Raw genomic sequence first — 26,084 nt, forward strand, 5'->3', positions numbered from 1 at the left:
AGCTTATTCACCCAACAGCGGGGTAGTCTAGTGGTTAACGTGTTGGCTCGTCAAGCTTATTCACCCAACAGCGGGGTAGTCTTGTGGTTAACGTGTTGGCTCGTCAAGCTCATTCACCCAACAGAGGGGTAGTCTAGTGGTTAACGTGTTGGCTCGTCAAGATTATTCACCCAACAGCAGGGTAGTCTAGTGGTTAACGTGTTGGCTCGTCAAGCTCATTCACCCAACAGCGGGGTAGTCTTGTGGTTAACGTGTTGGCTCGTCAAGCTCATTCACCCAACAGCGGGGTAGTCTAGTGGTTAACGTGTTGGCTCGTCAAGCTCATTCACCCAACAGCGGGGTAGTCTAGCGGTTAACGTGTTGGCTCGTCCAGCTTATTCACCCAACAGCGGGGTAGTCTAGTGGTTAACGTGTTGGCTCGTCAAGCTTATTCACCCAACAGCGGGGTAGCCTAGTGGTTAACATGTTGGCTCTAGCAGTGATAAGATAATCTTCATCAGTGTGTTGATGCCAATACTACTACAGGTGGCACAGTGGTATAAGGTGCCACAATTCATTGTGCAGAGTTGCTTCCCTTCATCTTGCCAGGATCTGCTGTGAAGAGCTTAAATCCCAGATTTACACTGCTTTAATGGTCCTTAGGTTGTGCATGTAGGATTCATCAAAGTGGTAAAGGTCTGTGACCTAATACACTTTAGGCTTTCTACCACAACAAACCCAGCCTCAAACCCATATCACTCACTCACTCACACACTAGCTATAGCACTAAAGCAGGCCTTTACATCACTTGTTTGTTGATGTGTTTGTTGTTTAATGCTGCACTCACCTAGCGATATTCCAGCTGGACTATCCAGTGATTGACGTTATGAGCATCACGATTGGGATACAATGACATGCATTAAACAAGTCAGCATCACTGACCAACAGATCCGTTAGTCACCTTCAGCAATCATTGGTTGCTGAAGATCAATCAGAACCCAGATCTTCACCATATATAACTAACCCACATGGTGACCCGGGTTAGAAACAGTCCCCAGAACTCCATTGGTCAGGCTTCGTGACTATGGGCCAGCATGGGATGTTGTTAATGATAGCAGGGGTGGTGGGGTAGCCTAGTGGCTCGTCATGCCGAAGACTTGGGTTCGATTCCCCACATGGGTACAATGTGTGAACCCATTTCTGGGTTCCACCGTGATGTTGCTGGCATATTGCTAAAAGCCATGAAAACAATACTCGAATACTGGTTCATCTGGTCCAGACTGGATAATCCACAGACCATCTAGGTTACAATCTGTACTCAGCAACCACTAGCAGAAATATGAACAAAACAACCATTTATTTAAGCTGCATATTTATTTACACTGATCCTCCATCACATGTAATAATAATAATAGTATCGTGGATTTACAGAGCACCAAATCCATCTTAAGCAGGCCCAAAGTGCTAACATTATTACCCCGGTCAATGGATCAGTGTGTACTCAATTTTCATCCTCAGCTCCATGGGTAACATACAAGCCAAGCTGCCATGTGAGGTGCTAGAAGGTTCTACCTACCAGGTACCCATTTACTGCTGGGTGATCAGGTATATTTAAAGAAATCACCTGCCTAAGGAGACACCACATGTGCTACGTGTGCTTCAGTGTGAGGCAGCGAAGCCTTAAAAAATCTCAAAAGTTAAGCCAATCTCATTAAAATCAGATTTTAGTTCTCGCTATTGCTAAACGAAGATCTGAGGACATCCCACTACGGGTCACGTCAGAACGACCTTTCATCCAACCAATCAGAACGTCGCTTACCAGATCATGAAAGTGACAGTCGGAATGTGTTTTCTAATCATGCAACCACGATATATTTAACACGGGGTATCCGAACGACTGTTACAGGTTTTATGGTTATATCCATACAATCTAGGCCATCTATAAGCCATTCCAGTATGTTCTTCTTATTAGTTTTAAATTTTTTAATCAAGATTACATCAAAATATGTTTCGAAGCGTAGTCGCCAGTTTGAAACTAGTGTCATAGAGCTCGAGGAAGCTGCCTTCTGATTGGCCAACGTCGATTTCTTGTCAGTCATTTCATTGGTCGGTCAAATTTCGTGAAAGGTCGTTCTGACGTGACACGCAATGGGATGTCCTCAGATCTTTCTTTAGCGGTAGCCAAAACTAAGATCTGATTTTAATGAGATTGAAGTAAAGCTAGCAGAGACATGTCGGGAATATATAAATTGGTCTCATAAAATTGGTCTTATAAAAATTCCTCAGTTGGTCTTATGGAAGTATTTTAAATACTGGAATGAAGGATAAAAATATTCCTGAGCAGAAACAATATCACAAAAACACTCAAGGCAACGGCTATATAGAGTCATAGTGTAAAAATAGGTATTTGAACATAATACTTGTTTCTCAAACAAAATATTTTGGGATTCCCTCATTAAAAGTAAAAATTCGGACTTTCAAGTTTTGGTATTTTCCTTATTTGACATGCGACAACAAACCCCAAATACGGCATGCTGTAACATCGTTCAAAGATGTCGGCAAACATCAGGGTTTTTTAAAGGGCAAGTTCACACGGAAATGAACCAATTTTTCTTGTACTTTTTCCACATTAAAAGTGTTAACATAGAAGTGTCATAGACAAAAATATAAAAACATCAAATTTAATTAACATATTTTTTGCATTTAAACGATTTATATTTTTCACATTTACCAAGTGTTCTATTTCCATAACAAAAACACCATGGCTTATGCCCCTTGCAATATGACGTCATTGGTGCCAATTGATAAACATTATGACGTCATCATGCTTTGTTAGAGCCGCTTCACGTGGTGTAGGTACAGTTTTGTGATTCTAGCGTCTCAGATGCCAGCCAGAATTGTGTTATGTTGAGTCACCACTGCGCCGGAATGTGTCGTAGACCATGTTGTTTTACCGCAAACTGGTCCTTGATATCTTTTGCGTTGAGAATAGACAGGGACCCCGTTGAATTGGCACCAATTACGTCATACTCTAAGGGGGATAACTCAGGCCTATTTCGCTCGTAAAACGAAGGCTTCATAACGGCATATCATTTTAACACTATTGTGAGCTTCCTACTTTCACTGTGAAAAAAAATGAGTGTATATTTTCAAACACAGATACTAACTAATTCTAAAATTGCGTTTTGTTTAGAAAAAGAAAGAAAGTGATTTTTGCGTGTACACTTCCCCTTTAAGAACCAGAGAGAGGGTGCAGTGGTGGGAATACCACACCCACCCAAGTAACAGTCAGCGACTCCAGGCTGACAGTGACACTAGTTAAATGTGTCTGGCCTAGAGTCCTCAGTTAAGAAAGTCCATATTTTACCACTAAAATCTACTGAATATGATGTCAAGAGACAAACTGGGTCTGGGAGACACATTTGTCCCTGGCCGTATAAACATTTACATGGAGGTTTCATGGGTGATAGGTGAACATAAATTGAATTACAGAACTAATACGTTAATCTTGCACATTCATGCTAACTTTATCAGCTGCATACTGTTAGCAATCCTTTCTGCAAAATACCCCAGACACAATGGAGCTTGCAGATAATATCTTTTTATCACAGTATGCAAAGAACATATAGGTGCATAAAACTCCTAAAACTCCTACTCATCTTGTCAAAAAAAAGGCAACATCGCACAGGACAGTTGACCTAAGAGTCGTATCCTGGAGATGAAATATACCGCTAAGGTCACATTTTTTAAAAATTGGTTTAAAAATCTTCTGACTCCAAACAATTAAAATGTGAAAAAGAAATGAAAAGCCAACCAGAAATAAGTCAAATATTAAAAAAATTCATTTCCTGTCTCTATCAAAATAAATATATCTCTTAAACTACTATAATAAAAATCTGTCTAAAATTTATCTGAAAAACTTCAAAACAACAAAATATAATGAATAGCAAGGGGAAATAACAAAATAATATTTGAAACTTTTATACCGATGACATCAAATGAGACAATTTCCAAGACAGGAATTGTATATACCCGGTAGTGCACAAAGTGTGTGTGTTATATTTCGAGGCTTACAAAACTGATATTGTAATATACATAATATCCAAAAAGCAAAGTTTTCATGTCAACTATGACAGCCAGTGCATAAAATGAACACAGCAAAAGTTTCACATATCACTGGCAATAGCTGCTACATTTGATGATAATCAGTATTTAAAGACCCGTGAAGATCCAGGGTAGAATAGGTCTTCAGCAACCCATGCTTGCCGTAATAGGCGACTTTGCTTGTCGTAAGAGGTGACTAACGGGATTGGGTGGTCAGGCTCGCTGACTTGGATGATGCATGTCATCGATCCCAATAGTGTGGATCGATGCTCATGATATCAATCACAGGATTGTCTGGTCCAGACTCGATTATTAACAGACCACTGTCATATAGCTGGAATATTGCTGAGTGCGGCGTTAAACAAACAAACAAATTAAAACAAATTGGTAAAAATAAACTGCATGCTAAAATTATTGCTAAATATAAAACAAAATACTTGAATATGTTGAAGAAGATATCATTATTTGAAATACAGTAATTAAACAAATAAAACCAAGAACAAGCAACCGGACAACATAATACACCATCAGCTGAAACAAAATCCAAAATCCCCACAGTGCAACTCGATTTATAGGAAGCAGGACCAATAATTGCTTCAATAAAATATTTGAATATTCCAGGTATTTACAATCAGACAAATGCATATTCATTTCCATAATTTTATGTCTTGAAATTTCTAAATGCAAGAGATTAAATTTCGTAAATAAAAAATGAGTTTGTATTAACCATTGAGCAGGAAATGTTTTTGTGTTTACAACAGAATGGTGCAATTTTATAGCCTCACAATTCTGGAAATTTTACTGCAGAAGTTTGGAAGTTTTACCTCAGAATTCATCTGGAATTGGATTAGTCTGACATTTGATAAGGGTAACAATGATTTATCTTCAGAAAAAGATTCTGTTTTAGTCACATCCCTAATCCCTTGTATTTTTTTTTATCGTCATTCTGATTTTTTCTTCTTCTGAATTTTCAATTTTTAAGGTGGGGATTCGTAAACCAAGCGTAAACGTAATGCGTAATTATGGCATGTTGACCAAGGAAGCCTGTATGACAAGAAACAAACTGGTCTCCCCTAAATTTAGAATAACCAACAAGCTACAAGGAAATAAGGATTTTCTGTCCCGAGTAAACAGATGGTGTAAGTACCGACCCTTTGGCAGTGGACCTACCATGCGTACAGCATTCACTCACGAGGGACAGATAAGTCATAATTCCCAGTTTTGAGTAAGTTATTCTGTATATTACTCAGACATTTTAAGAGATAACATGAAGAAAAAACGTATGAAATGTGACCCCAACAGCTAAACTTTATGGTAGGCCGCCTATTGTTCAGATAAAATCATGTGATTAATTTGTGACATCATAAACAATGGATGATGTCACATCATACTTTTCTCAACCATGAAGCACTGATATATTATGGCTTCAGTTGACCAATCAGCATTGAGAGTCCCTAAAATGCACATGTGCAAATATCGGAAAGTCAATATCCACAATCATTCTAACCTTGTGGGTAAAATATAGAATTTCTATATTTGTCTCACTTCAGCGTATTCATGCAATCAAGCTAGACAGGTGTGGGCAACAGATTGTGGAGCCCGGTATGCGAATCTACAATCACTGTTATATCTTCACATTGATTGAGTATGTTCAAAAGTCAATAAATCTCAGCTAATCTTTTCTACACTTGAAAAGTAAGAGTCTAATCAATAAGTCAATACATGTATTTTCGTCTTAATAGAACATTAGAATTAGGTGAAATATCTGTTTATTTATATGACACTAATATTCTGACAGTGTTTATACAATTTGTTTGCAATCATATCGCAGCATAAGCTTCAACAATACAATCAGTATTCACAGACCCTGAATATAACATAACAACAGCTGCAAACCAACATATCCGTTAGCCCATACCCTTCCTGGTATTCCAGACCCGGGTAAGTAGGTCAAAAGGTACGGTAATGCAAGACCAATTAACATTTGACCTTCATTATCACGAATATAGAAAAAAACATAATCATTAATGATCATGACTAAAAAAAACCACCATATCAAAAATAAGTTGTTATAGATAAACAAGATAAATGCATACCATACTCACTTCTTAAAAATAATATTTCTTAAAATAATAATTAAAGAAAGACACTTTGGTTCTTTCCCTTTCCCATTTTTAAAAACATTAATCATGACAGTTATCAGGAACATTTAATCACAAGCCAATATATTTGTACTTGTCTGTCCACGATGGGGAAAGAAACCATTTTTTTTCACTTTGGCACCATGTAGCCTGGAGATTGAGGTAGAACAAGAGACACGTATATGATATGGGTTCCTATACTTATTATGTGTACTCGTTCCATAAGGTACATTGTCTACAAGTTTCAAAAGGCAAGACAAATTTAGTTTCTTGTGGACCATGGTTACCGATTGTTTTGGTCAAACATACTCAAAATGACAAAATGAAGAAATAAAAATGTAAACTGATTTTAATGTTAAATGGATTTGAGGTTAATTTTCTTAAAACACGGAAAACAACCTCTTTCAATAAAGTTAAAACTAAGAAAAGAAGTTCAAAATGAGAAATAAAACTTCAAACAAACAACATTTATACTCGGACCCCATGGTACCGCGGCATTCATCGTATCGCGGCATTTGTGATTTCCTGTAGTTCACGCGGGACACGCCTCTTAGCGGCTGTCTATTAATGCAAATCAGTAACCAGGAAGTGCTCACTTCGTAAACAATTTCAATTTCCTCGGAATGTTCCGTCTACTGTAAGTACGGAGTTATTAATCCGTTGATACATATTTCTGGCATCTGTTGTAATATTGCCTTACCCCCATCTATCAATGGCCAACGATATAACCCGCAGTTCCCCAAGTAAACTTTCTCTATCGACCAGGGTGCCGTTGTACAAAACAACCTTAGCGCTAAGGTTACCTTATATCCTTAAGTTTTAACCTTAGGCCTTTACTAAGGTTGACCCCCTGTTGCATGAAACTACCTTACGCTAAGGTAGCCTTAGTTAAGGTGAAAATTTTAAGGTTGGTCAGACCCAACCTTAGCCACGCTAAGGTTGATACTTCATTGAATTTCAACATGGCTACTTTATTGTTGATGTGTGAGGAAACTGAGAGAAGTTTGAGGAAACAGCGTGTTTTCCGAGATCGCACCATGCAGCTTGAGACACTGACAGACTTGGACCTGATATCGCGTTATCGACTCACTCGCGAAGCCATTTTCTGTCTCGTAGACAAAGTTCGTCCTTTGGTCGAAAGACCAACACAGTGTTCGTACGCAATGACAGTGGAATCTCAAGTTTTGTTTATGCTGAGATATTAAGGAAAAGGGGGATTTCTTTCTGAAATTGGAGATTTGCATGGTTTGGATAAAGAAAGAAAATGAGCCGAATAAAACATGGCTGCGACCCTTGACTTCATCGGCCAAGAGTGTCAGCTCACTTGATGTAAAGTTTGATTGCCGACACCATTTCTGTGCACTGGTAGACTGTGTCATGTTGAAGTAGCAATATTAGTCGTCTGCAGATGCGAGCAGGGGAGATATCTCTCAATCGTAACTACGGACTTAATTGAGTCTCCCACACTAAAGAGTTCAACCTTAGTTAAGGTTGCCGCTAAGTATCCTGTCCACGTTAAGGTTGTCCTAAGGTAGTTTTGTGCATCGGGCGTAATGTTTTGATAAGGTTACCTTAAGATTAACCTTAGTAACTAAGTTCAACCTTAGTAAAGGTTGTTTTGTACAACGGCACCCTGAACTAGATCATCTGCATATTCATGGCGACTAATGAGGTAAGGGAAGTTACGTAGTCCGCACATTTTTTCCCGCTCGATGCCATGAATCTGTTGGGAGATCATAAGGGCCATAATGCCAAACTTAGAAATACGTTCTTCACTAGTAACCAAAAGATAAATACATACTTTGGGCATACTAGGAGTGCTTTTTATATATTTATTGTTGACTTTTAACATTTTTCCATTTTGTGACAAATTATTGTCATCCAATTTTTTTTTAAACAATCTTAAAATATCATTTCTGATATTTTGATGTTGACTTATAAAAATATTTTTCTCTTACTTTTCGGTAAATATGCATTGAATACCTATTGCTGATAACACATTTAGAATTTTACTTGTGCTGTCTTTGCACTTGTCTGGACAAATCACTGATGTCTGGCATGATCATACCAAGTGGTTGGTAGAATTATGTCCTCTTTTTGTCCAATTCGGACCTCCATACACAACTTTTCTCTGTACCGCGATATGATGGAGTTCTCTCCCTTGTCAAACTGAGCGCGAGGCCCGGCTTTTACTCGGAGCTACTAATGTAAATAATGAACTTTTATCAGTAAAATATGCATAGTTTGATAACATGAATTATATCTGATACAGAGAACATGAATAAACATAAAGGTTAGTGAGTGCATTTTTTTCCGTTTAGCGTACATGACAAGTACCGCGATACCCCGAGGTTGCAGGCTAATAGCTTAAAATGGGAGGAAAGCCTGAAGTGATGCAGATCTCAGACATTTACCACTTTGGTGAAAGCCCCATCCATAGGTTTCTGGCATGCCCAAGGGATGTAACTCTGCACAGCGAATTGAAGCGCCTTAGACGACTGAGCAACCCGTGCCCCCCATGCGAATTGAACATGTATGAGAGCTACACAGTCCCTGAGTAGCCATCATGCGCATGTCAACTGACAATAATAATTCAGTCAAAATATATGCCAGTTGTCGCTGTTCCTGTAGCGAGAGACACTTCACACGTACATACGGGCATGCCCAAGGGAAGTAACCCCTTCCATATAAAATGTGCACCTCTAAACATTGTTCTACAACTCAATGAGGCAATGTATGTATACTGTATATATTTTCAACATGCAGCTAAGATATGGTAGGTGTATACAATGTATTATCAAAACCAAATTACAGCTTAGGAAAATATGCAATTTGAATATATAAGATGAAACCGAAATTAACTGTTTCAATTTTGGACAAATACAAACAGTTAAGAGAGATCCTGATTAAGTACTGTGTGAAAGGATGTGTGTAAATGATATAGATAAACTAATCCTTCATAACATTCACATAAACATGATAAGATCAATATCTGACCAATATCCGAGTACAATTCTATTTCATAGGCTCATGTAAAATGTCTAAGTACACAATTGATGATCATCTGAGTCTACATAATCAATTTGGCACTTTGGCCATCTTGTTCATAAAGAGGACAAAACACAAGACATTAGGAAACAATAATGCACTGCCATGGTTACTACTGATCAACTGAAACAAATGATTGTGTGTGGTGACCAAAAGTTGATGATGAAATCCAAAATGACTGACAACACTTGTGAGGGGTTGATGGTTGTGTTCCAAGAACAGGGACTGGTTTGATTCTATGGACCTTGGATCTATCGGAGTCTGCCAGTGTGTGGTGTATAATTTACAGCACACTTCTGCTTCAGCACTGGGTTTGAATCCCAGACTTGCCCTGACAATATTTCAAGGTTTGTCAGCACCATACCCATGCTCATGGGTTTCTCATGGTAAACCTCTAAGACCCGCATCCACTTCAGGCCTTCCATCCGTAAAAAACTGACACGCTGTGCTATAACTGACATACTGTTCAAAGCAGTGTTTACCTTCACATAAAGCTAAAAAAAGCAATGCTATTTAAAGTGGTGTTAACCTTCACTCACTCACTCACTCACACAACCAACCAAACACACTCACACAGAGCTAAAAAAAGCAATACTATTTAAAGTGTTGTTAACCTTCACTCACTCACTCACTCACACAACCCACCAAACTCACTCACACAAAGCTAAAAAAAGCAAAACAGTAAACTACGTTTATAATGAACACGCTTATAACGAACTGACGGATATAACAAACTTTCTTTATTGTCCCGACTATTTGTGATAGTTATGCTGTATATATGCTTATAACGAACTACGGTTATTACAAACTAAAATTAGTGGTCCCTTTGAGTTCGTTATAACCTTAGTTTACTGTACTATTTAAAGTTGTGTTAACCTTTACTCACGCAACCAACCAAACTCACTTACTCACACAAAACTAAAAAAAGCAATACTATTTAAAGTGGTGTTAATCTTCACTCACTTACTCACACAACCAACCAAACACACTCAAATAAAGCTAAAAAAGCAAAACTATTGAAAGTGGTGTTAACCTTCACTTACTCACTCACACAACCAACCAAACTCACTCACCCACCCACTCACTCACTCACATAAAGCTGAAAAAGGCAAGGAAATCTGCATATCGAACCCACATCATAATACCATAATACTATTGCGGTACCAAATCATTGTACCACTCCTCATGTCTGGCATAGGTTACTGGGAGACTATACCAACCAGGAACCCACTGGAGGATATACACTTTGATATGACCTATATCGGATCTATGGCTATTCATATTGATGGAAGTGTGTCCATCGATATACATATTGTATAATAGTATATGTGAGAGGATTTCCTATCCAACTGTGTATCATAGCACAAAGTAAGGCAACGGGTACCTCGGGGACTCGGGTTCGGGTGGGTACTGAATAGAATCCAGGTACCCACAGGACTACCCGGACCCATGGTTAGGCACGTGATATATTGTTCAATGACAAAAATTCACTATAACTCCATGGTTACACTACAAGTCACTAATGTTCGCATTTTTTTCTAACCAGGCATAAACTCATTCTGACTTTTATGTTTGAATAAAGATAATGTTTCAGTCAACTGACAATCGTTTTTTTCAAGTAATTATTTCCCTAGTTACGACTACTAATTTAAAGTACTCTATAAAACCTGTCTAAGACATTATAAAATATATATCAGTGCACATGGTATACATGTTAAAAAAATAAAGAATATATGGTTGAAAGACACTATTAAACTAGTCTCTTGTAAATGGCCATTTTCAATTGATAAATCAGATAAAAAACGGAGTGAAGAACGGGTATGATGACGAACCCAATGAGGCAGATCATTCCTATCGTCAACCCGGGCTGATTCCAGTCCAGGACTTTAGGATACATGACATGATTGTGATCTGGAATCCAGTAAAATAAACTGAAGAATACATATACCAGACCGTATGTTATTGGGTAGATGACGTGAAGTAATCGGATCGGAATTGCCGACACAAGATGCTCAACAACCACAATAACAGAATTCAGCATGTGAAGTTGTACGTTATCCATTGAACCAACTTTCGCTCCGGTCATCTCAGGAAACAGGACCGCAAAAAAAATAATCGTAACCATGACAGAAGAGCTTGATACAACATTAAACAGAATCCAGACAATTTTGAGGTACCATGGTAACCGATAGAGACGAATATCCACTTCTTCATCCGAGTCTGGGACGGCTTCGTAACCCGAGGAAACCATCCAGGGATCAGTGCTGATTTCTGGGAACATGTTCTGATGGCCTTCCGATGGCGGCCTTCTCATGAAGTGGGTGTCCTGGCGTCGGAGACAGAAGTAGTTAAAGAATGCTGCAACAAAGTTTGTGGTCATGTACAGTGCTAGCACAGTGTAGGTCCAAATGGTCAAGAAGGCTGCCATAGATAGACCATTCGGCAAGTCCATACTGCCTGACCCAGCAGTGAGGTAGATGAGCCATACGTCCACGTATACCGCCAACACAAGGCGGTACAGTAGATACAGAATTGGGGGAATACGCCACTGGAAGAAAAAAAGGTTTTGACAGTTTACAGCATGAAACCATGAAAGCAATTCACCTATCAGCAATATCCACTCCAAGGCATGTTCATAGGCTACATTATCACCCTGGGTGCCGTTGTTCAAAGCGATCTTAACTACAGGAATTGCGACAGGCGTAGCGGTAAGGTTGTTCTGTACAACAGCACCCTGGTCAATGGATCGTTGAGCATTCTTATTGCTTTCTCAGCTCCCTGGGGCATATACAACTAAAGTCTGTTCAGAGCTAGAAGGTTTAGAATTCACATTGCAATCTCTACCGGGTACCCATTAACGGCTGGGTGAACAGAGGCATACCTCAAACAAAGTCACTTCCCTAAGGGGACACATCGAATTTAAGTACAGACAATCACAAAGGTTCTTACCTGCCACATGAAAAACCTTCCTCGGTAAACATCGCCGAAGCCAAACCTCTTCAAGCGGAATTCTTCCCGTAAGGCTAGACAGCTTCTCCTTGGACAACTCATTCTGCAGGGCTCTGAAATGTCAAGTAGGACATGTTGATAGAGTGAGTGAGTGAGTTGGGTTTAACGCCGCTTTTAACAGTTTTCCAGTTATATCGCGGCGTGTCAGCTTAATGTGGGAGGAAAGCCCGAAGTGATGCAGGTCCCAGACGTTTACCACTTCGGTGAAACCCACGAGCACGGGTATGGTGCTGACAAACCTAGAAACATAATCAGGGCGAACCGGGATTCGAACCCACAATCATAGGTTTCTGGCGTGCCCAAGGGACGCAACTCTGCACAGCGAATCGCGGCGCCTTAGACAACTGGGCCACCCGTGCCCCCGACATGTTGATAGACAGCAGACAGGGCAATGTACATGTTTAAATACAGTGCCATGAACTATGCTCACCACCAAAATAAAAACGAACCACAGAAACATGGAGAAGTATTTAAGTTAAGAAGAGATGTTTCCAATGTGTACCAATTAATGACAAAACTAACAATCAGTCAAGTGCTACCACAGTGTCTTTATTCTTATCGTGACATGCTACACATGATTTCCAAACTTTACACGCTAATCCTACACGAGACAAATGGTGCATCTCGAGTCATGGCTCATGACCTCACATATTATGTGTGCATGAACATCGGTTCACACAACAAACTCGTATGTCCGTCTGTGCATTGAACCAATCTAATATCTCTTGAGTAATTCTTCACTTATTAATTTTAACCAACATGTATGGTATTCATGTTTCTTTTGGCAGTGAGTAATCTGGCAACCTGTGATTTAACTTTAGTTTTTTGTATATAGTGAACTTCAACATGTTCAAGGCGAAATAGGGGGGGCACAGGTGGCCCAGTCGTCTAAGGCGACATGATTCACTGTGCAAATTGCGTCCCTTGAGCACTCCAGGAACCTATGATTGTGGGTTCGAATCCCGGTTCGCCCAGATTATGTTTCTAGGTTTGTCAGCACCATACCCGTGCTCGTGGGTTTCAATGAAGTGGTTAACACCTGCATCACTTTGGGCTTTCCTCCCACATTAAGCTGACATGCCGTGATATAACTGGAATACTGTTAAAAGCAGTATTATACACAACTCACTCACTTGCTCAAGGTGAAATATCACTAAGTGATGTACTATTTCAGGCTAGTAGCATGTATGTTTACAAGCACAAATGTCTAGTTGGGTCACAAATTCATGTTTATCTTGTACATCTGGTCTCTGTTTGTTTGTTGGTTTGTGGTTTAATGCAGCACTCAGCAATATTCCAGCTATATGACGGCGGTCTGTAACTAATCGAGTCTGGACCAGACAATCCAGTGATTAACGCATTGGGATCGATGACAAGGATTTATAGTTAGTGTGTAGTTATCATGGACAACTCCATCCCTTCTAGTTAAAAACTTCATCCTCCTATATCATGTTGATGAAGGGCATCTCGTTTATGACAATGAATACTACTCAAACGAAGTTAAAGAACTCCAGTTTCTTTCATATTACGATAGAGATGGTCATATTAAAGATCAGGATTTCTTTTACTCCTTTTGGCATGTTTGGGTAGAATTCATTGTTAAACCTCTATATTCTAATGTTTCATAAAGCAAACTCAATGTGAGGGTGGTTGGTGGCTTGGTGGTTAAAGCGTTAACTCGTCACATCAAAGGAACGAATTCTATTCCCGACATGAGTACAATGTGTGAATTTTGGTTTCCAAAGCTGTGACCACCGTGATGTTGCTGGAGTATTGCGAAAAGCAGCATTAAACCATACACCCTCTCTCAGCAGCATCTGTTTGGAATTCCCTACCTGTAAACAGTATTGCTAAACATGACTTCATCTCTAAGGTCAGACAGAAACGTCACAAAATGACAATGAAACGCTGCAGTCAGATATTGACTAATAATTATATTTATAAGGAGCCAAAACAGGAATAGGTTTAGAAAAACAAATATCATCTACCTATCTAAATCAAAATTTAATATGATTAAAAACATCCTGTATCAATGCATTTTATATGACTCATTGCAATATCTCATGGCTACTCATAAGTTAGACGTTACCTTTTTTATGATAGTTTCTGGAATGTTCTCCAAGTGGACTTTACCCCACCTCCATTCTAAATTGGTTAGAAAAGAACCCATTTGTTTGAACGAAGTCCCTTGACCTAATCTTGGTCGTATGAATACTGATAATGCATAATCCAAAACAGGAAGTGATGTAAAGCACATATTCCACATATATAACACTACAAAATAGCCATACTACGATAATATAGAGTTGCCCACCATTGAATCGCCAATGACAGGTACTTTGTTAACCAAACTCGGTATCAAAACCAATCCTAATTGATGTATCATAAAAATATGAAGAAATATGACATATTTAGTAGGCTAGTAAGCGTGCGCCATTACGATCCAATAACTACCTTGATAATATATATAGGGTTCTTTGTTAGGGATCTTTGTTGTGGGATAGTTGTATCAGTACTACTGGAGGGCTCCAAGACTACTGGGGGGCACAGGTGGCCCAGTCGTCTAAGGCGCCGCGAGTTGCGTCCCTTGGGCATGCCAGAAACCTATGATTGTGGGTTCGAATCCCGGTTCGCCCCATTTATGTTTCTAGGTTTGTCAGCACCATACCTGTGCTTGTGTGTTTCAACGAAGTGGTAAACGTCTTAGACCTGCATCACTTCGGGCTTTCCTCCCACATTAAGCTGACACGCCGTGATATAACATGAATAATGTTAAAGGCGGCGTTAAACCCAACTCACTCACTCCAAGCCTGACACTGTGACAGTGACTCAGTATATTCATACTGCTTGTCATGCTCTTTATCAGGCCTAGACTAGAGCAGTCTCAATTTCATTATAATGAATTGAATTAAAACGTGTGACATGAAATACAGTCTGTCCACAGAGGTAACTCACACATTCAGAACACACCAGTGGCATGGAACAAAATACACATGGGAATATTAATGTTTTTGTAACTAATTCATTTTGGAAAAAGGAGCATCACCAGCCAGATGATGCGGAGAAACATCTTCAACATATTCAAACTCTCTGTTGTCCTTCACACCAGTGAAGGGTTGACAAGCTAAGGGACCAGTAAACAAAGGAGAAAGGTGGGCGGAAGGCCTGGGAGATGGAGAATCCCATTTCATGGGTCTGCTAAACAGTTTTCTTCACCACTGCTTACCTTATACAAAGAAGTTATTTAAGCTGCTGGTATTCTGATGATTGACAAGCTTCAGCACAGAATTAACGAACACTGTTGAATTAAACAAGAATGATCTATGACAGCATTTTTAAGCATGCCTAATAATATAAAGGCGTGTGGTATCCGATTGTTGTGCAAACAGATGTAGTGCGAAGCAACATATCCAAGGAAGATGATAACACAATGATGCATCCACGCCTACCGTCCTGGTGATAGTCGCGTGTGGGAGTGACAAGGCAGAGATAGTTTGTCTCCCATATCATTAGTATGACAAGTACCAGCAAAGATAAACCTTCACAGTACACCATATTGGCCCCACTGTCATGAGAATGTTGAAATACCAGGATACGATGGTGGGAGGAGAGAAAGTGTTTACATCACGGCCGGTAGATACGATAGGAGTCTGTGTTTATAGCCATGACTTCTGGCTGGAGATTTGTAGAATTAGATGGTCATAGTTTTATTCACATAAATTAATTTGATCATAAATAATATTAAACTAAGGCTTCAACAAATGGTTGATGTGTTATAGTTTGGGCTGTTCACTTGTCAAATGATATCATCATGGCCATATTGGATAGACTAGAAAACTACGCATTCAGCAGGTACAGGGAGTATCATCTTGGGTTTATGGATATGCTAGAAAGTAGGGCTGGGATGAGTCCAAATTTAGGACCCTACCCGAGTACCCGCTGTAGGACTCAATAGGTATAAGTACAAACTGTACGATTTATTCAAACATAAAAAAGTCAGAAGGAATGGGCTTAGTAGTCAGAACAAACTGCAAAATTAGTGACTTGTAGTTTAAAGATGGAGTTCTAGATAATTTTTGTCATATATCACGTGACTAACCATGGACCGGGTAGTCCTGTGGGTGCCAGGGTCCTCCTCCGTACCCACTTGACCCGAGTACCCAAGTTACCCATCACAGTCCCACTAGAAAGATACAAATTCATTGTTGGTGTAAAGTGCATTGTGTCCATAGCTCATGTGGTATACCGTATTCGACATTATAAGTGCCCCGCTCTAATAAGTGCCCACGGTGATATTTGTTAATATATTGGCCAGTGAGCAATTCCAATTAGCACCCTTTCGAATTGATCAATGTACACAAGACTTAAATTTATTCGTGTATAATATGCGTGTTATATGCATCCTTAATAATGGGAAATTAAATTCTGAAACAATATATCTGCCGTATATAAACATTTCAGGCTGTCAGCATAAACCACGAAATTTATGATGTTTCAACTCTGTTGTTTTTCACCAAAATAATATTCTAATAAGCGCCCCATATTTCTAATTTTGAGAGCGCCCTGGGCGCTTATTATGTTGAATACGGTAAGTCAGTTAGCTCCCCACCTCTGCTGGTAATAACGAGATAGTGATCGAGGTGAGCACAAGCCATGCTAACCTACTCTGTATTCCCACTGACATGCTTAATGATTACAGTTGGAAAGTATCCCTGCTGTGACATCAAGTTCAGATTTGTGAATGTGTGGATGATAACACGACGAGGTTGATCTGGATCTTAATTGGATCTTATTCCTTCATTTCATAGCTTACTTTGATATTTACATCTGTCTAGCATGTCTGTAGACCTACACATTCAGTAGCATCATGAAAATGTACAAGCGTGTCCTAATAATCTCAATGAAATCTGTTAATATAGTAATATCTCTTTTCAGACAATTCTCGATTCAGAGAGATCATGTATCTCACATGTCTTCAATTGTAATAAAAAAAACATTAAATAGGGAAAACATGTTCACTATCTATTATGTCTAGCCTATACTATGCATACTTTAAACTCATTGACTGAGCTTTTTATTCTCTCTATATTCTTGTTAAAATTTTAAACAAAAGAAGAGAAAATGGAAGGATTCTGAAAGAGAAAACGAAAGAATTCTGAACACAAACATGACATTTATAGTTTCTTAGTACAGACAACAAAGAGTTGCCTCCCCTTTCTTACATAATTACAAGCTCCTTCCCAGCGTGCGATACGTTTGTTTCCCTCCCAGCATCACGGCTGCTATCAGTGTACAAGCAGCCATTACAGTTCTTGAATATTTTCTCTCTAATTCCAAATGTGTGTATATGTATTACATTTGTGTGTACATATGTCTTTGGGAATGCTATTACAGTAAATTGGGAAAACTAACTTACAATTTCCGAAATGAATTTGGTTTGTTTGTTTATTCAGAATGGTTGGAAACCGCAGATTATAAGTAGGAAATCATGCACATTCACCCAGGCATTCTCACTAAATTATTGACTTGATAGTTGACATGAAATTGACAAACAAACCAATTTACCTGTGAGAAGAGATTTTGGTTTCACAAGAGACGTAACTTGTTTGTAAATATAATGGCTTAAAAAAGGTCAGTTGTGAGTTCAACGCCATACATATGGTTGTAGGCCCCCTAGCTCTGTGGGGAGCTGTTATATTACCCTTTTACACTGCTGTTTTATGTAAAACATCTGTAATATTCACACAAAAAACAGACTGCTGTGTCATGTTTGGTCTCAGTGGAGGGGGGGCGGTCGGGTAGCCTTGTGGTTAAAGCGTTTGCTCACCACGCCGAAGGCCCGGGTTCGATTCCCGACATGGGTACAATGTGTGAAGCCCATTTCTGGTGTCCCCCGCCGTGATATTGCTGGAATATTGCTAAAAGCGGAGTTAAACCATACTCACTCACTCAGTGGAGGGCGCTTAATTGAAGATTATGCTTATAAATTGGGGCATGAGTTAGTCAGGGAAGTTATTAGAGAAGGACGTTTAGTCGGTCGAATATGGTATGTGTGCTTTATAATTGATTATGTTTCTGTTTAATGCAGGGTAATTGGATTGACATACTACAATATCATAAAATGTGAGCTAGAACATGAAGCGGTGTTTGAAAGATTTCAATCAAACTTTCACATTATTTTCTCACTATACAGTAGCATTCGACAACCCATGGACGTATATACAATTCTATATACGTCTTTGGGCAACCAGAACCGTGTGACAAACTCATAAACCAGCGAATAACAACAGCTTTTTGGCGATAATTTAGTTGGGAGGCAAATATGTTTCAACAATTGGTACTGCGATAGGTTTGCAACAATGGGTTTACTAGTCGACGAGAGAGACGCAACATCTGAACGTTGATCTAGACGCCGAGCGTACACGATAATGTTCTGACCTCGTGCTGAGGAATCACCCTGGGGACAGTTCCTAAACATGCTAGATCTACCTCGCGTTGTCAAACAAAGACAGAGCGACATTTCGCATTTAATTTACAACACAAGTGTACAACCACGGTATGACATGTTAACCTAATCAAGCAATGAACATCATTTCAAAGCTAAAGAATCTTACCCTGATTCCGTAATCTTCTTATCGGTAAGTGAAACTACAGCACATGACCAGCTGATATGACAGTCCCCTTTCCGTGTTTACATGGAGGGTTATGGGTCAAGAGGTCAAGGTTAAAAACTATTTCTTGTAAGATATTTTTCATCGATAAACTATATCTACATAGTGTGGATACCTTGGGGTGTCTATTCAGTCGTGAATCGAAATTTAATTGGCTAAATATATTAATCTCACCAACTCTCGCGGAGTTGATAAACGCGAGACTTCAAGAAACAATATGGCGGCTCCATAGCGACGGGGTACGCGAAGTGACAAAATGAATGGGACTTTGGTGATATGCGTGATGAATAGGACAGCGGCACAAAAGATACTATGAATGATCTTTGAACTTGATTACAACTGGCACAATGAAATGGGGAAAAGGAAACAGCACACTGACCCGTGTCATACATTTGTTCCAAAGATCAGTGAGACTAGCAAGAAACTCGCACTGCGAAGGCTAGAGAACTTGGATACGAAAGGCATACCCCATTTTATGCTGGAAACCAGAAGCAAAGTCAAATTGCATGAGCCACTTGAACCTATTCCGCCAATATCACCAAATTACAGTTATCCAACTGTCAAAGAAGGATGGGTTAAAGGTTTTCACAAATCAAAAGTAAATGATTGTGCTATAAGCCCAGACACTGACGGAATCGTTTCTCCACCAGTCATGAGCAAAAATGCTGTACTTCCACCCAGAAGGGTCGACTTGGATGAGAATATTTTCACTTTTCGTCCAAAAGTCAGTTCAGCTAGTGTAAGAATAGCTGAAAACCTCGGTTCAGATTTCATGTCTAGGCAACAACAGCATTTGGATCGGCAAAAGAAACTTGTAAGTTATTGATATTAGATCTATGTTAGATCATGTGTTGTAATTTTATAGGGTTCATGATTTTATCAACAATCTAACAACATGCCATGTTGTAGCTTCTACTAATCATGTAAATTTTCTTCATTTTTAATGTTGAAAAGAAGACATTCTTGCGATTTGTTTAGAATATTCTCAGACTGGTTTTAAAACAAATATTGATATATTGCTTGTTATTTTTACTGTCTATGGCTTAGATATATTTTAACATACTATTATCAGTGAACGCTGATGTGACTTTTAATATTAACTCCCTCGCTCGCAGTGGAATTATTTAAGTTTTTATGTATCTTCTTCAGAAATTTTATCTTTACCATGATTACAATAATGAACACAAATACATTTTAAATTTAGTGTTAGAAATCTGTTCGTCCTTTATTAAACCAACATTTTAAGTCAATGGTTACATACATATGGGGTTAGTCAAATTACCACGATATGTGACAATTTTCCATAAACTGGTACATCGTGAATCCAAACACTTCTGAAGGATATCATGGAATTATTACCATGGTTAGAAATTACTCTTTATTTTCACTGTTCCGCATAAATTATTTTCTAGTACCATAATTCAAGCAATTGTCAATAAAATCATGAACATGATGAATAGTGAGCATATCAGTGTTTTAGTAATTACTGATCAATTTCATTACTGCTGTCATATTGTTCAACATTTAATTCAATATAGGCCTGGGGAGTTTAATTCTTGATGAAATAGTCTGGAACCGATTGGCAAATCACATCATTACAAGAAACACTGACCAGACTATCGTTCTTGGTACCATAAAACAAACCTTTGTTGTCAGAGAATGAATACTTTAATTGCCATCATTTGACATATACTGAAGTCATGGTTGTTGTCATTAGAAAGTCGTCAATTCGTTGCTTCAGTGGTGTTATTTCTATTGATTATGCAGTGACTCTGTTCCATTTCGCAAAAGTGCAACAAGAGTAACCAGTCTCAGTGACAGAAACAAACTGTTTCGGTCCACTAGTCCTTATAATGATAACATATAGCAATATCCCTAAAAATGGCAAATTTCTACTAGTCCATACGATACCTTGAATATTGGGCAGTTTGGCTAGGACTAGTGGCAATTTCTAACGCTGAGTCTGAGAGTTATCTCTGTAGTACAATAATGGTTGCAGATTAATTTCTTTGCGCTAAACAATCTCGAAGTGATGATGTGGGACATTGTTTACTGCTTCACCGATAATTAACGGGAGCAAAGGTAAAACACATATTGATGTGATTGCTATGTCATACAAGAAAATGACAAACAATATTGATAACAGGGTTTTAAAAATGCTTACTGTACAGGAAATACTATTTGTAATTTTTTAAGTGACCAGGGTGCTTATTATCACTGATTATGGCGAACATGGTCCGTGTGATGCAGAACCATTGCTCTCAAAAATGTCAAAGAGAGATAAGCAAAATGTAAGACCCAAATTTTGAATCGCTTGACCGGTTATGAAACAAACATCAACATATCATTGTTGAAAATTCATAACTTATATAGAAAAACCTGTGATGAATGTATTAACATGGTTATCAATGTTAATAAATAGGAAAAAGAAATTGAAGAAATATGGCCACTTCCTTTTGTAAAGCCATGAACAGCAAACATGCAGATTTTGGTTTGGGGACACGTCTCATCCCTAACATGCCTAAACATATGTGTTAAATGAAAGATGTTGGTTTATCAGAGCAGAAAAAAATTATGTACAGATTTGACTGTTGTATGTTCTGAAATGTGGACTAAGGCATTAGTATATCATAGTCATTATGGTTATTTTGTTCCATACAAAATAATATCAGGCAATAGCGATCAGCTGTACCAAAGTGCTACACTTAGTAATTTATTTCAAATGTATATAATAAAGCTGCAACTAAAATAACATGATACTGGAATAAATTATTCCTGATAAAATAATTGATTGCTACTTCCGGCTTAGTTTATGAGAAAATACACACTGTAAGCTTAATCTCTCCATATAAAACAATGCCTATCAGAACAGGAAATACAATTCAATCGGTGAATCATCATCATGATCATATCTCCTGTTTTTTTCCTCAAATTTCAAATTTGACCAAGTTTAATTGTTGTGATCTATTCGTTCCCCTGAATTCGTTGAAGGGATAAGATGTAATTTTTTTCTGCAGAAGACAAACACGTTTTTATTGCAAATGTAGGGATTGTGCATGCACTGGTGACGTGCTTCATTCCGATTCCCTTTATAGACGGGGTATATAAATTAGCAGCGATTTGGAAGGCTTGTACAGGAGGGTCGCCCTATACGTTGGGTCGCTTTATAGACAGGGATATACGGTATACTTAAGATATGGTTGAAGAAAGTAACATGACCCTAATGATAAAAATAATAATTTTGTGGATGAATTACTTATTTATTGTGCCAAGACCTTGCATCTGATGCCGGTAATCAATGACTGCCAACAAGGTGAACAATGGTGAAGGGAGCAGATCTTTGACTTTTCTTATTCTGCAGGGCCAATATTAGTGTACATGCTGTACATGGTGTATGCACGCTATAAATTTATATCTTGGACAAATACGAAAATGAACATAATGACAGTTCCCTTGCATGCATCAATAACTGTACTTAATTTTGTTTTATTATTTTCACAAATAAAACTTGTAGAGACATTTTTGTGCAACATGCAGAAATCCATGGTCCACTGACAGGCCATCAAACATACGATTGACCCCTCTCGGGTGGTCACTTGTACGCAAGACGGGAGAGCCGTCTCGCGTACACGTTACGTCCACTACTGATGCATTGAAAGTAATATCATGTTGTATACTGTTAAACATAAACAACAATACAAAATATATCATATTTCGCAGAATAAGCAGACAGGGTGCATAGAAAATTGACAAGGGGGCACTTATTAAAACCATACACAAGTTCAATTTGTTGCCAGAGATCGAGCAGAAAAGAACAAAATTAGTTCAAACGTCGAAAGAGTTTCGATAATAGTTACTGTGGCAGTTGCTTACCCTTTCTCAACACTGCAGTGTTTACTATGAAATTATTCGTGATAAGCAAAAGAATACAGATGGTCATGTCAATTTTATGGTTCAGCATCAGGATATTGGTGTTAGGAGGTACTCATTGAAGCAGGGAGCTAAATACCTTATGCAAACCTATTTCATTTGCTGGAAGTCCTTTGTTGTATAACCATGCCTTTGGGAATGAGAGACATGTAGAAGGTGGGCTTATCATGCCCTGCGTTGTTGCTATGGTTATAAGAGAAACCTGAATATAAAGAACTCCAATGGACCATGAGCATGGTGAGTATCTGCTTGTTATGTATAACCGTAGTACTTTACCTGTGAAACTAGAGAATATGTCGGCCATCTTGGACTGAAATGAGAATTGTAAATGTAAACGAAAATATCGCAAATGTTTTAATTCTTTTTCGTTAATTTAAAAAAAAAATTCATTCCTTAGTGATAACATTAATTTTGGCAACAGATCACTGTTGTTGTCAGAGAAATAATACATATAGTATATATCATAAATGACATGACTCGTAAAAAGTCACAGATGTTTTTTTTTGTATTGTATTTCAATACTTGTTTTTATTCCTTGGCGGGGGATATAGAAACGGGCTCCGTCCGTATGTCCGTACGTCCGTCCATCACTTTTCATTTCCTGAGCATAACTCAGAAACCGTTCAATATTTTTTCATGAAACTTTGCAGGTCTGTCAAGTACATGCTGAACTGGTGTCTTTTGCTATTTAGAAATTTTAGAAATTTTTATTTTTTACGTTTCCATGGCAACAAGATGGACTTAGGTTCCAAACTCTTCTTTTTTTTACAATTTCTATGACAAGTTCCACCTCGGTTAAAAAAGGTTAGGGTTTGTTTAGATTTAATTATGTCATAAATTCTGCAACAGGGGCGGGGGATATAGCCAGGTTAGTGGCAAACTCTTGTTCTTGATTGAAATAGCAAGGCAATGAGAAGCCTTCATGTCCCGGTTAGTTGATATGATATGGTGACTCTCAAACTGTTTCATATGTATTTGATAATTTTAAACACATAGCAAAAGCAACAATTAAAATAAGAAGTAATAGAATAATGTTATTCCTAGTACAAGCACAATTTTCAGGTTAATTGGTTCCGATCATTGGGTTGGGTATGTTTCAATTGAATCGTCATTAGCATGATTAAGGAGGGCTGGACTGCCTGTTCAAGTGACCAAGTCCTAAAGTGAACATTGCCTCTGTTTTGCACTGCTGACTGGGTTAATTCGCTGCTAATCATGCTTATTGAGAGAAGTACTGGTAATTGCTGGTGACACTGAGCGACATTGATTGAGTTTTTGTAGTTCACTATACACATAATTAATTATTGACATTTGGGTCTGTGGGGGATTGTTATTGTTTTGCAATATCCATTAGTTCGCTGTACAGACTTTGCTATACACATGCACTCAAGACTTTTTGAATAGTTTGTTATGTCCATTTGTTTGCTATGTATTTGTTTGGTAAAAACATGTTCTACTGTATATATATGTCAGATTTGACATGATAACTAGTGGTCTTCTTTAGTTTGGGTATGGCAATCCACACAGACTGTGACTTTACTTAGCCACTGGTCCAAAGCCAGAGTCTTCTAAAAGTTCTTTGGGTTAAAGTGATATCAGCTGATAGTAATCCATATGTAACATGCATCACTTCAAGCATACATAATGTTTGGAGTCATGCATTTTACAAGCGTATTATTAAATCATCATCATCATCATCATCATCATCATCATCATCATTGTTATCATTATTGTTATTATCATTATCATCATTTGATTATTATTAATATTGTTGTTATTTTAAATGTTATCAAACAGTGATTGAAACACTTGTTTCATGTTTTTTTAGGCAGCAGTTGTCCAGATATTTATAATTAAATATGTGGAACTAGTAAGGCATGATAAAGGCATATATAAACAATTCAATCAGTTCTACAGTGATAACATTGTCACCTACACCAAAGTGCTGTAGAAAGTGAAGAAACAATATGCCTGCTTTCTTATAGCAGTGCTTTATACAGGAAGCTTTCATTGAACGCCAGAATAAGGCTTATGATATTGCTAATCGCTGTTCAATCTACCGGCCATAATCCCTTTGTTGTGTGCAAGTGTAAGACATGGCCTGACAGCCAACATAAAGTAGCTTCCAGGGGTCTGAGTGACGGTTGACCGCCACCCAGCCAGACAACTCTGTCATATTGGATTCCAGAGCTTTGTCACCAGGGGAAATTGTATATGCTAAATATGGCCCCAGATCATACAGATTCCACCTTTCACAGCAACACTGAAGCCTCAGAATACATATTTGCCAGGCTTGTAGATGTCACGTGTTGATTACAATAGTGTCCACTGATTCTGGTAGTCTAGTTTGGGTTCACTGAGCCCAAATCTTCTAGCTTGGACTGAAGAGCGTTGTCGTGGTTTGATATGGTTAGTTGAACCAAGTCTACAGAAATCAAAGTTATTGGTGGTCATACTTGTTGAAAAAGCCCACACTTTATGATATTGACATGGTTTGGTATAAATCTTTTTTTTCAACAGATTATCCAAGGTAGGTTAGATAAAAATAAATTGATTACTTAATATACACATGGCATTTTTCAAGTTGCGTGGGTCAGTCAGGGAACAAACAAAATGAATCACCAAATATTGTCCACATCCCAACTTAGACTAATGTCATTTCATGTCATTAACACCTTAGGATACCAGTATATAAAATGCACATGGACTTGGTGCAAAAGTATCCTAATTTAACAAGTGTGCAATATGCAGTTTAACCATTGAAAAATTTGATAATAATTACAGCTTGTCGACAGAATTTTTGCCATTGCCAATATACATGTTAACACATTTCTGCTTCATAATTGCCATTTCTACAGGGTTTCAGATGTGTTCATTTTCTAGGACACTGATTGATTATGATCCAAAATGGCCTGAATATTTTGTTCAAACTTGGTAATGATATAGAGAATGTCGAATGATATAGAGGAATGATATAGAGGAATGACATAGAGGAATTGCATAGAGGAATGACATAGAGGAATCATAAGCTGAGGAAATCTTTGATAGGTCCTAATGCCATTTGTCGCAAGCAAATTCACTGCGTCTACCAAGCCTCGGCATCCTGCTGAGACATTTTGTCAATATGGCTTATGATAAAGTCTTTACCCCCATGATCACCAGAACAGATTTCTATCCCTAATGACAATCACCACTTTCCTCA

General features: G+C 38.3%; 2 protein-coding genes across 10 annotated transcripts in view; one reads left to right on the plus strand and one right to left on the minus strand.

Annotated features, from left to right (window-relative positions):
- The window catches only part of LOC124145907 (tubulin tyrosine ligase 3-like), a 79,452-nt gene that overhangs the window by 5,589 nt on the left and 47,779 nt on the right, over positions 1 to 26,084 (plus strand). For 6 of the 8 annotated variants that reach the window (XR_006862619.2, XM_046515870.2, XM_046515871.2 and 3 more), the window contains exon 1: positions 19,178 to 19,766. The exons of the other annotated variants lie outside the window; for them this stretch is intronic. Coding sequence is in view for 5 of the 6 variants with exons in the window: in XM_046515870.2 (XP_046371826.2) it covers positions 19,269 to 19,766 (498 nt within the window). In the remaining variant the exon portion in view is untranslated. Of the gene's footprint in view, positions 1 to 19,177; positions 19,767 to 26,084 lie in introns of those variants that run through there. 8 annotated transcript variants of the gene reach the window in all.
- LOC124145909 (protein rolling stone-like) lies at positions 10,034 to 19,080 on the minus strand. 2 transcript variants are annotated; one of them, XM_046515878.2, is made up of 3 exons: positions 18,896 to 19,080; positions 12,222 to 12,334; positions 10,034 to 11,820 (listed from the first exon to the last, which is right to left on the minus strand). In XM_046515878.2, exons 2-3 carry the CDS (start codon positions 12,321 to 12,323, stop codon positions 11,023 to 11,025), a joined length of 900 nt encoding a protein of 299 aa, XP_046371834.2. In that variant the 5' UTR covers positions 12,324 to 12,334; positions 18,896 to 19,080; the 3' UTR covers positions 10,034 to 11,022. The 2 variants fall into 2 exon arrangements, with proteins under 2 accessions (XP_046371834.2, XP_046371835.2); XM_046515879.2 differs by lacking the exon at positions 18,896 to 19,080 and adding an exon at positions 15,508 to 15,687.

This window comes from Haliotis rufescens, unplaced genomic scaffold (assembly GCF_023055435.1).
Source record: "Haliotis rufescens isolate VD_foot unplaced genomic scaffold, xgHalRufe1.0.p SCAF_45, whole genome shotgun sequence".
In the NCBI taxonomy this organism is placed as follows: Eukaryota; Metazoa; Mollusca; class Gastropoda; order Lepetellida; family Haliotidae; genus Haliotis; species Haliotis rufescens.

Bases quoted from the DNA above. Each gene is read 5' to 3' on its own strand.
- LOC124145909 (XM_046515878.2), bottom strand. From the start codon at position 12,323: ATGAGTTGTCCAAGGAGAAGCTGTCTAGCCTTACGGGAAGAATTCCGC. The intron at 11,821-12,221 runs GTAAGAACCTTT...TTTTTCTTCCAG, and splicing joins GAAGGTTTTTCATGTGGCAG to TGGCGTATTCCCCCAATTCT.